Source organism: Carlito syrichta, unplaced genomic scaffold (genome assembly GCF_000164805.1).
Source record: "Carlito syrichta isolate Samal-C Ts95f unplaced genomic scaffold, Tarsius_syrichta-2.0.1 Scaffold313018, whole genome shotgun sequence".
NCBI classification, from domain to species: Eukaryota; Metazoa; Chordata; class Mammalia; order Primates; family Tarsiidae; genus Carlito; species Carlito syrichta.
The window spans coordinates 256,758-274,353 of NW_007257114.1; the positions used below are offsets into that span (position 1 = coordinate 256,758).

General features: G+C 33.6%; 1 protein-coding gene across 1 annotated transcript in view; it reads left to right on the forward strand.

Moving 5' to 3' along the window:
• The window catches only part of FGF12 (fibroblast growth factor 12), a 233,010-nt gene extending 216,224 nt beyond the window's left edge, over positions 1-16,786 (forward strand). The window contains exon 5 of the mRNA XM_008070123.2: positions 11,950-16,786. Within this exon, the coding sequence (XP_008068314.2) occupies positions 11,950-12,068 (119 nt within the window). The 3' untranslated portion in view covers positions 12,069-16,786. The remainder of the gene's footprint in view (positions 1-11,949) is intronic.
• Positions 16,787-17,596: the final 810 nt, after the last annotated feature.

Below are 17,596 nucleotides of genomic sequence, written 5' to 3' on the forward strand. Positions count from 1 at the left end.
TTTCAGTTGTGAATCTCTTCCAGCCTGTGACTCTTTCCTCCTGCAAACCATTGTAACTCATTTAAATCAGCTTTTCGCTGGTTCCTGAATTTAGTCTTTACTAAAACCCTCCTACCTCTTCCTCACACTTTCTTCGTATCTCTCTCTCTCCCTCCCCCCCCATGCAAATATTGCTTCTGCTGTCTTTCTAAATGAAGATATAGATGTTTTTGTTCACAATGTCTCTAAACATTTTATAATAAATACTTATAGCATACTGGATGCATTCCTATGGCAATATATTACTTCCAAACCTGTTCTTAAAATTCTCTTACAGATCTAAACAGATTTCATGTGACATTTATTAAGGTGTGAAATTGCTTCATGTTAATTGCCCACACCCTTCTATGATCTGCTATTAAGACAATTAAATATCTTTAATGGTGCATTAACTAACGGAGCAATCTAACCTTTTCACTTCTTGTGGAAATTACAGAAGGCCAAGGAGAATTCAATTAATTGGTAGTAATAAAAATATTAATCATATTTTATTCTTTTATGGAAACTGATAGAGGATAGGGGTTCTTTATAGAATCTAATTTATGTGTTTCATTCAAAACAAAAGTTGTATGGTCTTCATTTAGAAAGCAGAGTTTGTCAGTCACAGCTACAGTGGCCTCCATATGGGTTACTCAACTCTGCACTTCAAAGCAATATTGACACTAAAGTATTTACAACTAGGACCCCCCTCCCCATTTTCAAATAATCTGCTGAGAATCTAGCAGCAACATAAAGTAATAATTAGTGGCAGCTATATTACTTTATGTTATATTTACATGGCATATTGTCATTTTTAACCTGCTTTTCTAACACAGTATCATTTGATAGTCACTAAAATCCTGAGAGTGTGCAGGTCAAGATTTAGTATCTCTATTTTAAACACTATGAAATTGTCTTTAAGGGCGGTTAAGTAACTCACGCAAGTGTATACAGGTAGAAAGAGACAAAACTGGAACTGTTACCTTTTAACTTCAGACCTCATGATGTTCCTGATAAAAATGTGGTGAATGTGGTGTGTGTGTAAAAGGGTTTTTATAATTCTTCAAATGTATTCAGTTTAGTTACTTCGTCAGTTGTGTGTGTGTGTGTTTCTTATTATGAATTAGCATCTGCAGAAGCAAGATATACATACAAATATGTAGTTTTAGAAAGCTACCAGGTGATTCTCATATAAGAATTAAGGACAGCAACTCTACAAGTTGAGTGTGCATCAGAAACACTAGGAGGGTGGTGGGTAGGGAGGTGGGAGGCTCTAAAGCTTAGATTGCTGAGCTCCATCCTCTGTGTTTTTAATTCTGTAGGTCTGGGTTCGTCCACAAATTTGCATTTCTTAAAGTTCTACATGCTGCTGTTGTAGGTGGTGGTTAAAGGGCTATGCTTTCAGCACCACTAAGTTAAGGAATCATTAGATGCAATGAGCCTTAGAATCTCTTTCCTTTCTAGCCTCTACCGTTTATCTTTTGTATATCCGGGGACTGGAAGGGGTTGTGCTTAACTTTCTCCATTTATTTTTTTTTTCCATTGATTATTTTTATTTCTGTGAGGATGAGGAATATTATTTGATTACCCAAATACAAACAAACTAGAGGAACTTGATAAATCTGGCCAGTCACGTAGTTATTGCTCCATTCTTTCAGAGTCAATGTGTGTGTGTGTGTGTGTGTGTGTGTGTGTGTGTGTGTGTGTGTGTGTGTATTTTAGAGTACTCAGCACAAGTTTAGGGTTTTAGAGACAGTAAAAAGTCAATGGCTTTAAAGGAAAAATAAAGTTCAGCCTTACTACAACCACAGACTTTTGCAATTAGGCAATGCAGCATAGTAGATAGGAATTTTCATGTGGAAAATAATTATTAAACGCCTACCAAGTATTCCTCACTGTTCTAAGTAATAAGGATGTAGTGTACTTTAAAAAAATGACTTCGTGGCATTCTGTCTAGAAATGGGTAAATAATAAATAATTAAAAAATAAGCAAACATTTAAAAATATCACTAGAGATTAGTTCCAAAACATGAGACTGATTTAAATAGGGCAATCAAGGTACCTTTCTTAGGGAAATGGCATAAATGATATTTGAACAGAAATCTGAATGAAATTTAGTAACAAACCATCTAAAGATGTGGAAGAAGGTTTTTCTAGGCAAAATTAACATATTCCAAAGACTTTGATAGAATCTAAGCCTGTCTAATGATAAGCCAGTTTGACAGGAATGGATTGAGTAAAGGGGTAAGTGATCAGAGATGGAGTTAGAAGGATAGATAAGGACCATATAAATTGAAACTTTGTAGCCACCTTCAGGACTTTGAATTTTGTGGTTATTGTGATGAGGAATCATTACAGATTTTGAACAGGATTTCAGGGAAATCAGCCAGGATCTTAGGTAACATGATAGGAACTTGGACTCTGGGGTCTTATAAACTGGAGGTAGAGAATGACTTTGTATTTATTTTGAAGTTAGGCCTGATGGAATATTCTAATGGATTGGATGTAGTTTATTAGATAAAGAGAGAAATCAAAGATGGCTTTCAGATTTGGGCATGACCAACTGAGTGAATAACGGTGATATGTACTAAAATAGGAAAGGCTAGGAGTGGAGTTTTTATCCTATAATGGAGTGGTAAAAGGCATTTAATATAGGTTTAAGATGCTTATAATAAATCCAAATGGTGGTGCCGTATAGGCAGTTATATGCACAAATCTAACAGTTAAATAACCTGGAAGTATGTGTGTGTGATCTCATCTGCTCAAAGATGACATTTTAAAACCACATGGGAACAGGTAGATCAGGCTTTCACAATCTCAACACTACTGATATTTTCAAGTGGATCATTCTTTGTCAGGGCTAGGGGTGGGGAGGGGCTGCACTGTGCATTGCCTTTAGTAGCATCTATAGCCTCTATGTACAAGACGTCAGTAGCAAATCCTCCTCTCTAGTTATGACAAACAAACATGTCCCAAACTGCCAACGTCCCTTCAGGACAAATTCACCACCACTTGAGAGCCACTCCCTAGGTTCTATGACTATCTTTCCAACAGGGAGACTCTTTTGATGGGAAAAATTATTTTATTGTGTGGAGCTCTCTCACATTACAGAAGATTAGTAACATAACCTTGACTCCCATCCCATTCAGTATGTGAGGCGGTGGGGAGAGTACCTCCCTGGGTTGAGAACCACTAAGAAAGAGAATGTAGTTGCTGACTCAACACCCTGGGAAACCCTAATATTTATTGGAAAAGGAGAGTCTTGCAAAAGAGAGTGAGTAGCCATTGATTTAATGGGAAAAGTAGGCTTTTATAATTGATGTTCAGGAAACCACATGAAAACCTTTTGTCACAAAGGAGGAATATTCAACTAATCACACTTTGCTGGAGCATCTAATAAGTTGCTGAATGAGAATTGACCATTGAGTTTGTAACTTGTGTTCAGTAGTGACTTGACACGAGGGATATCAGTGCAATTGTGGGGAATCAGTCTGACTGGAATAGCTTCAAATTATAACTGGAGGTAAAGAAAAGAAGAAAGTAAGATTAAATGACACTTTTGAGAAGTTATATTATAAAAGGGAAGTAGAGAAATGGAGAGAGAGCTGCGAAGAGACTTGGCAGTTACAATGCAGAATTGTTTGTTTTAAAAGCTCTTACAGCATATTTATATACTGATGGTAACAATCTGAGATAAGTAAAAAAATGCCATTACAGGAGAGAGGGACACTGAGTAGCACTGAGTAGAGACGAGGGAGCAGAGTACACAGTAGGGTTCTAGATTTAGACAGGAACAGGTAGAGTGCAAGCATTTTAACAAGCAGGGAGCCAGAACATGTGGGGGCAGATATGTAGTTTGGTAATTTTAGTGATGAAAATATGTGAGTTTCTTTTCTGATTCTCTTTTTAAAATGAAATACAAAGTAAGGTAGCTTATTGTTTAGAAAAAAAGAAAAGAAGGAAGGAATGGAAAGAGGGAGGGAGGCAGGGACGGAGGGTGACAGGGAGGGAGGGAGGAAGACAGGAAGGGAGGGAGGAAGGCCAACAGGCCTATTATTTGAGTCTGAGGAGGAGTTGAGGTTGTATTGGAAGTTTGAGGAGGAAAGAGAAGCTGTGGAATAAATCACTTGAGAATGGAAGAGGGAATGGGCAAGAAAAATGTGGTAAGATTTCAGGAGGTGCTGAGTAACCCCATATGATTCAGGGTCAAGGTTTTAGCATAAGACGAGTCAACACATTTTATGTTTTCCAGCATTGTCAGACATATTCAACTGTTTGGCTGTAAGCTCATAGCAGGGTCACAGGAGTTAATCACACATGGGTTTGAGTGGTGACTCTGCCCTGTATACTACTTTGAACAAACCATCTTTTCTTCCTAAGTTTCCTCAGCTGCAAAAGGGACCAATAAAAGTATCTGCCTCTTAGGGTCATTAAAAAAATTGTAGTGTGTGTGAAGTGTAGGCATATAGTAACTGCTCAGTTAATATTACTTATAATCATAAGGGTGACTACTCTTTAATAGGAAAGTAGCCATGGGATGGTACCTGGAATCTGGTTTATTATAGCTGTCTCTTTCATAAATGAAAGAAATTCCCAAGACTTTACTTTTTTCACATTCTTAAGTCATTATTTTTCTATAAGTAATTCAGAAGAAATTTATGATGACTAAAATAAAAATGAAAGTTAAAAGTTGTAAACAGGAAACATGAACCATCATAATAGCAAGGAAAGCCTGCATATTCTGATAGCTGCATTCGCAACACAGGCACCAATAAAAATAATAAAATAGAAAAAAATTAAATGAAAAGCTTGCCCTGGAAAAATCTATACATAATTCTACAAAGAGAAGATTTTTTTTTCCAATACTTCAAAGCCAAGTGAGATATACTTGGTATTTCCTTTCCTAGAGCATATTTTTTCACTTTAATATAAAGCAAACAAAATAAGTAAAGCAAAAACCATGTCTTGTCACAAAGTTGATAGCTCATGGCCTTATTATGACCAAGTGTAGCATTTTATTTGTATTCTGGAACTGCAGAGCTTTTCTACAGAAACATAGTAAACATGCTCAGACAGCTGTTAAAATGACAAACCTTCACTATGCCATGCCACCAGGTAACTAATGTTCACCTTATAGGTGTGTTCTGTTCACATTAAAGGTTTAAACTGGGGGTTTATAGCATATACTGTGGTTTAAAATAGTACATGATGTGTGTTGTCTTATTAGAAACCCACTCTTGTCCTTATGTCTAAAAAAGAAAAGACTACTCTTGCCAAATCCCTCTATCTCATTTTTACTCGAAAAGATAGGCTGAATCCCTCTGTTTCAATCTATTGTTCTAGAAAAGTTGAAAGCATAGATATACATAGAACCATCAGGAAAAAGGAGGAAAAATTGAAATATAAATCAAAATAGAGAGAAAAAAAAGATACCTTTTTATTTGTAAAAAGGGTACTAAAGAACCAAACAGAAAAGCTTCAAAACATTATCTCCTTTGACCATTTGTCCAAGATGACTATGATGACACAAGTGTTAGAGGAATCATGACGTTTTATCTCAAAAGTATCCTGGGGGTGGAGCAAATATTGTTTTCCTACTTTATGTACCTGACAGATGAACAGAAAGAGGGCAAGCAACTTGATCAAGGGCAACCCAGAAAAGCCAAATGAAAGGGAAATGACATTGTTAATCACTCAGGTATTGCATCTTCAGAACACTGAACATCTTTGAAATTTGGGTATTGAATCTTTGTTGAAAAAATAGTATCAGTTGTAATCAGAAAGACACAAAGTTAAAAATCATACCTACCAATACTAGCTGTCCAGTCATACCTGCTGAAAATAAAATTTGTATTACAAGTGTCGCCAACAAAGTCCTGAATGAGACATGGTTAATTAATAACATATCAAATTGCCTAAATTAGAGGATTTGTTTCAAATTGTCATATAGGAAATGCCACTGAATCTGATGTTCTGTGAAGCAGAATAGGAGAACTGGGAAGACAAAAAAGATGAGTTTCTAATTGTATATTTTCTTTAGTATACTACTTTGAACAATCTTTTCTTCCTAAGTTTCCTCACTTTACTTCTAGAAGTTACTGCTTATCAAAATAACTAGGATATCAAATCTTGCTCTCATATCCAAGTGAACCAGAATGCATAGACAGAGAGTGCAGGGAAATTATTTTTTAAAAGAATTCCAGGACCTCTCAACACAAAGTAAATCTATTCCTGGTGACATAATAGCTCATTATGACAGACAGAGATAGAAGATCCCCCTCCAGAAATATCATTGTACTTTGAACCACAGCAAATTAGGAGGCTGAGAATCTTTCTGGTCAAAAATAAGGACCTGATTATTAAAAAGAGAAAAATTTAATCTGGCATAGGATAGAAATAATTTAAGAACCACAATTTAGGAACTGTAGAATTTATATAACTATACACTTCCCTAGATAACTTGTTAAAGCTTTCCCCAAATTGCTTAGAAGTGATTGGAAAGTAATGTCAGAACTCCGAATTTTAGTACTAATAGTTGTATGAAGTTATTATTAATGTTTACTATAAAATATATGTGATTCTTATTTTATATGTGGGGTTAGCAATCTTATTATTTATTTTTTGTTTAGGCTTCTTAAATGCTAGATTAAGCTCCACCAAAACGAAAGGACATGTTAGTTAGCTTGACCAAATGAACCTTACTTTTCAATTGCAGTCAAAATTATGGTACTTGGAGTGAGTATATTAGATAAACCGTGGGCCTCATATGGATGATGGGTCCTCCGCTAGATTTGTTTCTAAGAAACTGAGATTGTGTTTACAAGGCACCTGAACGAGTCATAAAAGTTTCAAAAGCTGCCAGCAATTTCACAAGGAATCCATCCAGTCAGATTCAGTTTGACTGATTTTCCTTGACTAAACTAGCTAGCTGTGTTCAAATCATGTAAACATAAACATTTTTTCTAGAAAAGGAATATATTTTTCCTTATGCACTCATGTGATCAATGGACATAATATTAACTTTTCATGCACTACCAAATTTAACTGACATATATGATGGTTATTACGTTTTCTGTCCTGGAATTTGGCAAGGTCTGACACAAGTGAGCCCTATAGGCCTTACCTCTCACCACTCTCCTACCTCTATTTTACCCAGTCCTTCAATGTCTATTTTTACACTTCCAGCGCTTCTGAATTGGGACTAGCTACATTTTTTTTTTTAAGTACTCAATGGTCACATATGGCTAAATGGATGCTATATTGGAAAACAATGTTCTAGGATTTTCTTATCAGAGTTTCCCATCCTCTCCCTAGCTCTGCACCCCCTCCATTATATACCAACTTCCTCTTTCTTAACACAGTCCTAAAACTGATCTTTTTGATTATCAGGGAATTGTTGGCTCTTCTCATGCAAATAGTCACCTTTTTACCTTGGCTTTGATAGTCACCTCTTTACATATAGCTTACATTTAAGACAATTCTGGATTTTTGTTGTGGTGGTGGTAAAATATGATAACAAAATTTACTGTTTTAACCACTTGTAAATGTACATTTCAGTGCCATTAAGTACAATCACATTGTTGTACAACCATCATCACCATCCTTCTCCAGAACTTTTTCATTTTCCCTCACTGAAACCCTGTACTCATTAAACACTAACTCCCACTCCTTCCCACAGGCCCTGTCAGCCACCATTCTACTTTCTGTCTCGATGAACTTGACTATTCTAGGTATCTCCCATAAGTGAAACCATATAATAGTTGGCCTCTATGCCTGGCTTATTTCACAAAGCACAATTTCTTTAAAGGTCATCCATGTTGTATATGTCAGAATGTCTTTCCTTTTTAAGGTTGAATAATATTCCATTATATGTCTGTACTACATTATATTTACCCATTTATTTGTCAATGGACAATTTGGTGCCTTCATTTTTTGACTATTATATTTCTATGGACATGGGTATGCAAATAAATATTTGAGTCCCTGCTTCTGGTTAAAGAGCTAGAGATAGAATTGCTGGATCAAATGTTGATCTATGTTTAATTTTTTGAGAAATCACCATATCATTTCCCACAGTGGCTGCACCATTTTTCATACCAAGTAGCAGTGCATAATGGTTTCAGTTTCTCCACAAACTTGCCAATACTTACTACTTTCTGGTTTTGGATTTTGTTTATAATAGCTATACAATTATTTTTATTACCATTTCTGCATAACATTAGGGATATATAGTAGAGGTAAGGCCAACTTAAATCCTGATTAACATGTGTGCATAATAATTTAAACATTGTCTGATATGCCAGTCATTGCATCCTGTTTATTTGATGAATTATGGTTTTTCTGATTTTGTTAAAAACTCTTGATTAGGACTTTGAAACCCTATATTCTCATCCTGGCCTTGCCACTACTCACCATTTGATTTTAGGGAAATTGCTTAGTTTTTTTTATATTAAAAAAATGGAAAGGATAATTCCTTACCTACTCTATTCACTGTGTTATTATAATTATCAAATTCATCAATTTAAAATAGCTTTAAATATTTTGAAATGATAGATTTATTTAAGGGATTATCATTGTGGCTGCTGTATACATCATGGTGATTTGGATTACATTTGGATATATAACATATTTTAAGTTTTTATTTATGTAGGGTACAATTCAGGATTAGGTGCATAAGTGGTCATTATACAGATAAAGTTTGGGCCTGCTTTTGATTCCCACTTTGCCTGGTTTGAGACAAGGTAATCTTGTAAATGTTATGTGGCCTTCCTCCCTTGGCAGATTCTCACTACTGCCGATCTCTTTCTTACAGTATTATGATAAATGTCAGGGTCTGCTTATGAGTAAGAAGATATGATACTCAGCTCTTTGTTTCTGTGATAGATAACTGAGTATTATAGACTCTAAATTCATCCAAGCTGCTGCAAAGTCCATAATTTTGTTCTTCTTTATGACTGTGTAATATTCTATCATGTATATGTACCACAATTTTTTTTTTATCCATCCACTTTCAATGGGCAGCATGGTGCCCATTGATTTATACTCCTTGATTTATTAGCTTCTTAAATTAGATATAATATTGAATTGTAGTCCATAAATAACAATGAAAATTAAAGTCTAAGCAATTAATCTACTGGTTTGGCCAAGATTTTCCTCAATTGTGTGTTTTTTTGTTTTTTTTTGTTGTTTTTGCATACAATTTCTAGATTAAGCTTAGTTTGCTTTCTGTAAATATCAAGTTATTTTTGTAAATAAGAATATAAAAATTCAAGTACCGTTTGGTTTACTGTAGAGTAGGGCAGTTTTTTATCAGTGAACTGGGAAACCCACTTATTACTCTTCTTCTTCCAACTAAGATGAAGTCATTTTTCAAAACCATGAATGTTATTATTCCACTTAATGGCAATATTTGGAAGTCAGTAACTGAGTTATCCTAGAAGAAAAGCAAATTGCGTATCTTGCTATGGTACTGGTTAGTGTTAGTCTTTGAAACACTACGTATTTTCAGGTGTAATTTGGAAAACTCTTGGGACTCATGACCATGATGGGCAGCAGGGGTAAATTATTGGAAAAGTTATTTGCAGCAGTAATCATGGTAACATTATGTATTGTCATGGCTAAAATATTTTACATGTAAGGGTGAAATAGGAAAGGAAGGAAGGAAGGAAGGAAGGAAGACATGAATATTTTGAGTAGAATATATGGCATAAGAAAACTGAAAAATAAATCGAGAAATTGCAACTCTAAGAAACTGAAAATTTTAAAAAATATTTTAAAATGAAAATTTGATAGTAGCATTCTTCAAGGATCTCCAAAATGAAGTTTAAGATATTTGCAGGTCAAAATCTATTCTTTATTTTTTTAAAAAGATTTTTATCATCTATTGAGATTCAAATTAGCAATCAGTGGTGGGCCTGGAAATATATGGGTTTTCTCATTTATTCTAGATGATTTGGTGACAGAATTGGGAAAACCTGCTTTATAGCATCATATGAATAGCTTTCCAGTTGAATCACTTCATTATTTCTTGTTACCCTGTGTGTTAAGCACTTATACAAGAATGGCTATATTTTGCACAAATAAAAATGCTTTGTTTTTGGAGATTTTGACTCTTTCTTTGTAAAAGAAATACAGGTAAGAGCCATTAGTTTTGAGGAACTTCAAGATTCCAACAAGATCTTCTGTAAGGATCTTTTTTTGTTTGTGTTTTTAAAAAAAGAAACTTGGATTACCTGTACTGGTGTCATTTAAAAATTGTAGGATCAACTCTCTGAGCTGGTTTCCTCTGTATATTCTGCTACTTCTGCCAAAGGTGTTTAGCTCTTTCGGGATGCTGTAAGAGCTATTTAGTACAGTAATTGCAATATTTTAAAATATCATTTAAAAATGCATGTGTGTGATAATTTTGGATAAGATACTTAACAGACATATTTTACACATATATTTTGTACTTCTCAAAGTATGGTCTGGGTTTGATCAACATCATGTGAGAGGTTATTATAAGTGCAGACTATCAAGCCCACTACAGATCTTCTGAATCATAATCTGCATTATAACAACATCCCTAATGATTCAAATGCACATTAATATTTTAAGAAGTTTTGTTACAAGTATGTTGGAAGAAATCTGTCTTCTCATCACTGAACTAGTCTCTGGAGAAACTTATTTGTACGCTTATCTCTCACTTAGTCTAGTTTGGATTTAGAATACCTTCAGTCAAAACAGTCAATCACTATATTCTCTGAAATCTGTTATCCAAAATGTTTACAAAGAGATAAGCATCTAATTTTCTTAAATATTTGTGAGTGCTTGCTATATGCAAGACATTTAATCCTCATAAACATGCCCTTTTTTAGTTATGAAAATGTGTCCAATTTGAAAAAGCTTGTAAGTGGCTGAGCCAGGATGTGGACCCAGCCACTGTGGCTCCCAAACTGGTAACTACTCAAAGCCCAAGGGGGGAAACTATTTGATGTTGGAAATAACATGCAAACTATTAAACCAGTGAAATGATGATTCAATAGGTGGAAATTCTTGACTGTTCTTAAATCAAGGATAAGAGTAGTTTCTGATATTTAAGTGAAATATATGCTCTAATACAGTTATATTTGTCTATCTCACAACAGCATAATGAAGCTGAATCAATGTATTCTATATGCTCATAGATCATATCTTATAAGAATAACTATGACTTGAAAAACATTGTTCTTTCTAAGCCATAATCTAGCATTAGCCATAATGGTTCACAGATGACTGAACTTTAGAGCCAGTCAAAATAATGGAAAAGAAACTGTTTATACAGATATGAACTGAAATCTTATGGTTGCATAATCATGTTCCCTGTTGATAAATAACTCAAAAGTCATGAATTGTGTTGCTTGCTTACATTATGTGAAGGAAATCTGGGGTAATCAGGGAAATTGTTTCATCTTTTTTCTTTTTCAGGCTGCCCTGAAAATTGGCAATAAATATTTCAGTTTAACACAACAATGTCATATTTGTTGTGGTAGCCTAAAGATGAGGAACATGTAAATAAATATTTTTTCCCTACCCAAACTAGGTTTCAGACTGAGGATCAAAAAGCAAAAATAGCTATTTCTACCTTTAAATACTATACATTCAGTGTCTCCTTAACTCTGGATGAAAATCCGGTTATATAGGCTAAGAGACTGTAAAGATTCAACCCTTATCTATAAGCAAACAGAAACAACTCACATGTCTGCAGTTCAAAAAGGTTTAAAAGGTTGTGACTGATAGAACTGGAAGAGAACCATGTACATCCACTGAATAGATTATCAAATTAAAACTCTTTGAATAGGGAGAAGAGCTAGCGATGAGAGTGATGAATATTGTAAAATAAAATTTGAAAAGTTTACTGAAGCCAAACTGATGTCTTTTATCATAAGTAATTGTTATGATTTTTCTTTTCAGTGTGTATGTACAGAGAACCATCACTACATGAAATTGGAGAAAAACAAGGGCGTTCGAGGAAAAGTTCTGGAACACCAACCATGAATGGAGGAAAAGTCGTGAATCAAGATTCAACATAGCTGAGAACTCTTCCCTTCTTCCCTCTGTCATCCCTTCCCTTTCTCTTCCCTCCCCTTTACCCATTTCCTTCCAGTAAATCTACCCGAGGAGAGAAAATAAAATGGCAACGCAGGACCTAGTTGCTAAGATTCTGCTCTCAAAATCTTCCTTTGTGTAGGACAAGAAAATTGAACCAAAGCTTGCCTGTTGCAATGTGGTAGAAAATTCACATGCACAAAGATTAGCACACCTAAAAGCAAAGGAAACAATAAATGAGGACTCCACAAACATTAAATTAAACTATGTTGTTATTAATAGAGGGCTAATTGTCATGAATTTGTTAGTAAAGCTGAAATAAAGTTACTGCCTTGAAGGAAAGGGCTTTGGAAAATTGAACTCACAAATTGATGTTGTATCCTAAATAGCTTAAACTCTGGGTAATGTGACATGTGGTTTTGTTTGATTTTGTATTTTCTTTGGGCATCTGAAATTGATACATAATTGTATCCAATTTGCGGGATTTTTTTTTTTTTTTACCATGAAATGAACATGTATAAATTGTAGACTCTTCTAATGCCTATAAAGTATATGTCCAGGAATCATTTAACATCAAGAAAAGTTTAAAAATTATTTCTGAAACTGTTACTTAAGATTATTTTGTGCAGAAGGAAAGTTTTGGAATTCACGGATTTAATTCCTTCATAAAAAGTTTCAAATTCTCCTATGAGAATATCATAGTTTTATCAAAGGTATTATTCCAGAATTTCTTTTTTTTTTGTCATTTAGAAAAAGAAATATTATTCTAATGCTGAAGTGATCTTTGGGAATTCTTTGTCATTGTCATATCCAGGCAGTGAGATATAAGTTACTTGGTCTTACCGTTTGAACTGATTTTTTGCTTTGTGGACACCTTTGAGAGTATAGGTGCCTTCCCCCCCCCCCAAGTGCTGTACGATATCTTGCAACAGGTAAGAAGGAAGAGAGGTTTTACATAAGGAAATAAGTCCTAGGAAATTGGTAATAACAAATTGTATTTGCCTTTGTACCTTACCAGAGTTTTATGTATATAATGTTTTTTCCAATCTGCCAAGAAATTGGGAGGCATGGCTGTGAAATTCCTAACTTACTATCTTATGAAGACTGCGGCTTGTATGTTGCTATATATCCTCAGTTATAAGTCCAGTTGACAATAAGTCTGCTTCCTAGAACACAGAGGGGTACTTGTAATACAATAAATTTTACAGGGCATTAAGAAACAATATGGAATTAACAGCTATGGCTCCAACAGACAGGATTATGTGAGTGGCTTAAAGTAGTGGGGGAAAAAAACTGTAAGAGCGGGCAAATGCATAGTTAGAAATACCAAAGTATTAGAAAAAAAGCAGGGAAGAAATAAATGTTATACAATTGCATTGGAATAAATAGATCTACTTAGTCCTACAAATCAGGAATGGTGTAGAGACATCCAAATTAAAACAAAATAAAACAGAATGTTAAAAATTTATGCAGATTTATGGATATTATCAATGAGAAGACGTAGCATGTAACTTCTCCTATATCTCAACTCTCCAGCATGTATTGTTCCAAATATGACTCCCTAAAATATATACACTTTGCAGAAGCTCTAAGCCCTCCCTCAAACCTTGCCATTGATTGCTGTATTTCAAGGTCAGCATAGTTTCCCTCACTCTACACAATCATTATTCTTCAATAGTGGTTTGTGTCCTTCACCAAGTATCCTGTTTATGATATCAGGAGGTTAGAGAAAAATGAAATGAAGAATTTGCCTAAAGAGTTGGGAAGAGTCAATGTTACGCATCTGGGCAAAGATTCTGAACCACGCATTTGTGAGAGATATTTGTTTCATCAAAATATTTGGAAAGTGGCAAATAAAAACATGTAGATTTTTTTGAAAAAAGGAATGTTGCTCTTCTAGAAAAAGAACACCCTTGTAAAAAATTAGAAATCTGGCTGTATTTCTCCTTGTCACTCTTGATTCAACTTGGTTATAAATATACCTGTCACTTCCAGGACCAAACAAATCCCAAGCACAAAGCCTTATTTTCTTTGAAAAAATAAAAGTTAAACTTCAATACAATGGGTCACAGACTCTTTTAGCATGAAATGACATGAGGTTTTGTGGTAATTACACATGCACATATACTCATCAGTAACACAATTGAGGGTTTTATAAGTAATATAGTTGATGGAATTCACAATCATCAATTACAATGATGATTTCATTGCAAGCTATATATAGGTCAATTAACTATAAAAACATGACAAAACTATTAATTACCAACAAAATTTCTCTCATGATTTTCAGTGACTGTTCTGCGTTTATCATTCAGATTTACATTTTTCTCCTTCCTGATAGCAGTTAAGGAGAATTCTAACCACCCAATTTGTATATTGTTTTTCTTCATATCATGTTAAGTAAATGTTCACTGCAGTAAAATGTTTTGGAAATTAGCTTTGTCTTATTTCCCATTTGTTTCAGAGAATGAATTTTAAACCTCGTTTCTTTTACACATAAACTTGACAAAAATTATAGCTTAGAGCACAGGGTGAGTATTTGCTTAACTGCTGCTTACTTTTTAAGTACATAAAATCTTTAATAGAAAAAGTCAGTATTCACTGTCTAGGTTTTGAAAAATATTACCAAATATAAATATATAGTTATCCAATCTCTTCCAAAAATATGAGCCAGTTTAAATATTTTGTTTTTCAGATTTTTGCCAAGTATAATAATTCTTTACTTTGGTTTTCATTGTTCTAATTTCTGGGTCTTCAATTCTTCCATCACATATTCTCCTTTAAATCAAATGAAATGAGCTTTTTTTTTTTTTTAATGCATTGAGATTTTCCAAGGAAAAATATGGCTTTTAGTAAAACTTTGTAATTAACTATAAATTAAGTCTTGTTTATTCTAAGAGTTCTCATTGTAATAAGTTTCAAAGTGAATGAGCTTAAGAATGACAACAATCTCACAAAATTTCTTTCTGGTCAGTACACCTTACTTGATTTTTTTAAGTTAGAAGTTTGAAATATAGAGAAAAATGATGTAGAATTTACATTTGCCAATTCAGAAAATTTTGTTCTTCAAAAAAACCCCCCAAAACAAAAAAAAAAAAAACAGGAGGGCAGCAAACCATCCTGTTCTTGATAATCATGGGTTTTGGCTTTGAATTTTTACATATGAAATTCATAGTACATTTTTAGCCATTATGGGTTGGCATAATAAAGAGACACCTGTGTCATGTAATGTGATGTTTTATGAGCCTCATTTTAATTCAGAAAGCTTATTTGAAAGAATTCTTCTGTTTAAGAAAATAGCAACACCATAGATAGGTATTATATCGAGATATGTGGATTCTGTGGTGCGCCAGTAATGAGTGATGGAAGTGTTAAGACAACTAAAGAATGAAGAAAGACTTAATTTTTATATATTGAAAAAGCTGAAAGTTCTAATTTGAGACCACTGATTTCTTGGTGAAGAAGCATGACTACATCAACCACTTAAAAGAAAAAATTAAACATAGACCCAGAAATAGCTACTATTTCACCTTCGTGACTTAGTTTACAAGACCTTGCTCTTGAGAAGGTTTTCCATGATGTTGCTTAATTTCATCTGCACAGGGTGAGACACAATCAAGCATAACAATTTCCTGCTCATTTTAATATCATGAAAGGCTGAGGTTATTTCTCTGTCATAAAATTGTAAATAACATTTTTTAAGTCAGAATTACATTTAAAAGTGGATTGTTCTATGAATATATATGTGTATATATACATATGCTTCTGAAATAAGGATATATTATATAGAGTTTTTATTTAATTTGTGGTCTTTAGTCATAGGTAAGCAAAAATAAAGAGCTTTGAATGCAAATCTTTATATATAAATGTATATTTCTAATGATGGTACCAATTGCCACTTTATAATAAAAAGAAGAAACAACTGGGAAAAATAATCAAAGCACATTCTCCCTCAGAACTTCGATGATTTTTAATTCCCTGTTGGATGCACAGGAAATTATTTTTTATTTCTAAAACGTTATTTTAAAAATCTATACTTGCCAACACAGATGTCATGATAAGTCATATCAGATTGGGAATGTATGGTTGAGGGATAGGAAAAGGATGCCATATGCTCACCTTTATTTTTCAGGATTTTTCATGGATCCCAAATTAAAAATTCAATATTTAAATCTAAATTAACTGAAAATTACTAATGTTCAGTGATGATATATTGAGCTTTAGTAGCAAGCAGAAGCAAAAATATCTAACATTATGACAATAGCACTAAGATAATGTAATAAAAATTGCATCACTAAATATTTAATTCATTGGAAAAATGAGCTGATGTTTGTCTTTGCTCCAACTCAATTTAAAGACAGCAACATTCATTTTACTCAAAGTTGTTCAAAAAGTCCAAAATATACTCCCATGAATAGAACTGGTGTTAGCTCCATTACAAGGTTCAATGTTACAATTTTAAAAAGTATTGACACCGAAATGTTTAATAAGCATATTGTATGAGAAATTAAATAAATCAATGTTTCATTTTTGCATTAAAGCACAGATTATCCAAATCATTGTTTTTTGAGATCAGATTTGTAAAATGTTTATACATCATAACCTTCCTGAAGTAAAAAAGCCATTATAATCTTGAGATGCTCATGCATGTAGACAAAATACTGGCACTTTTAAAAAAAATTAAACTTCTTTGAGAAGTCTACCACTTTTTTTCTTAGTGTGTTTATACTATAATGTGTTGCTGGAAAAGTGCTGTGTCTTATAAAAGAAAAAATATATATCATAAGTGGATTTATTGAGGGAAAATAAGTTAAATTTTATCAGTTGAAAGTAAATGCTACTTTCTAATTATGAAGCAATTTGTGATAATCTGACATCTCACTTCTCAAGGATTAAGAACTAAAGTTCATTCATTTATTCTTTTATTCATAATTTGCTAACTAGAGACTCAGTTGAATTTAGGGATTATAAAGTAAATTATAGTCTCAAGAAAACCCCAAGAAAAGCAGATACATAAATAAATAATATACTAACCAAAAGTATGTGCTATGATAGATGCAACACTAAGTTTTTGTATACCATTGATGATGCAACAATGAAGCCTAGAGGCAACACAGGAATTGAAAAAAAGAAGAGAGATTTGTCGAGTAATAAAGGAAAGATGACAAAGGACCCTTCAAGTTGAGGAAATTGTTTGAATACAAAATGAATACTTGCTGAACACAACTTACTTGGGAAATGGCTCTGAATGAAACAAGAAAAGAATATTTAGGAGAAGAGGTGGGGAAAAAAACTGAGTCGAGATTAATAAAAAAGTTATTCAGTTTTTTCAATGCACCCTTTGGATTTGTTTGAGCCTCTGTATCTCTTAGGATGTTTCTGGTTACTCACATAGCATCAAACCAAATTGGCACTTTATCTAGAATATATAGGTTCACAGCATCACCATGGAGGCTTAATTTGTCTAGTTCTCAGCTCTGCCCACCTCCATGTACTATACCTTCCTTTTTGG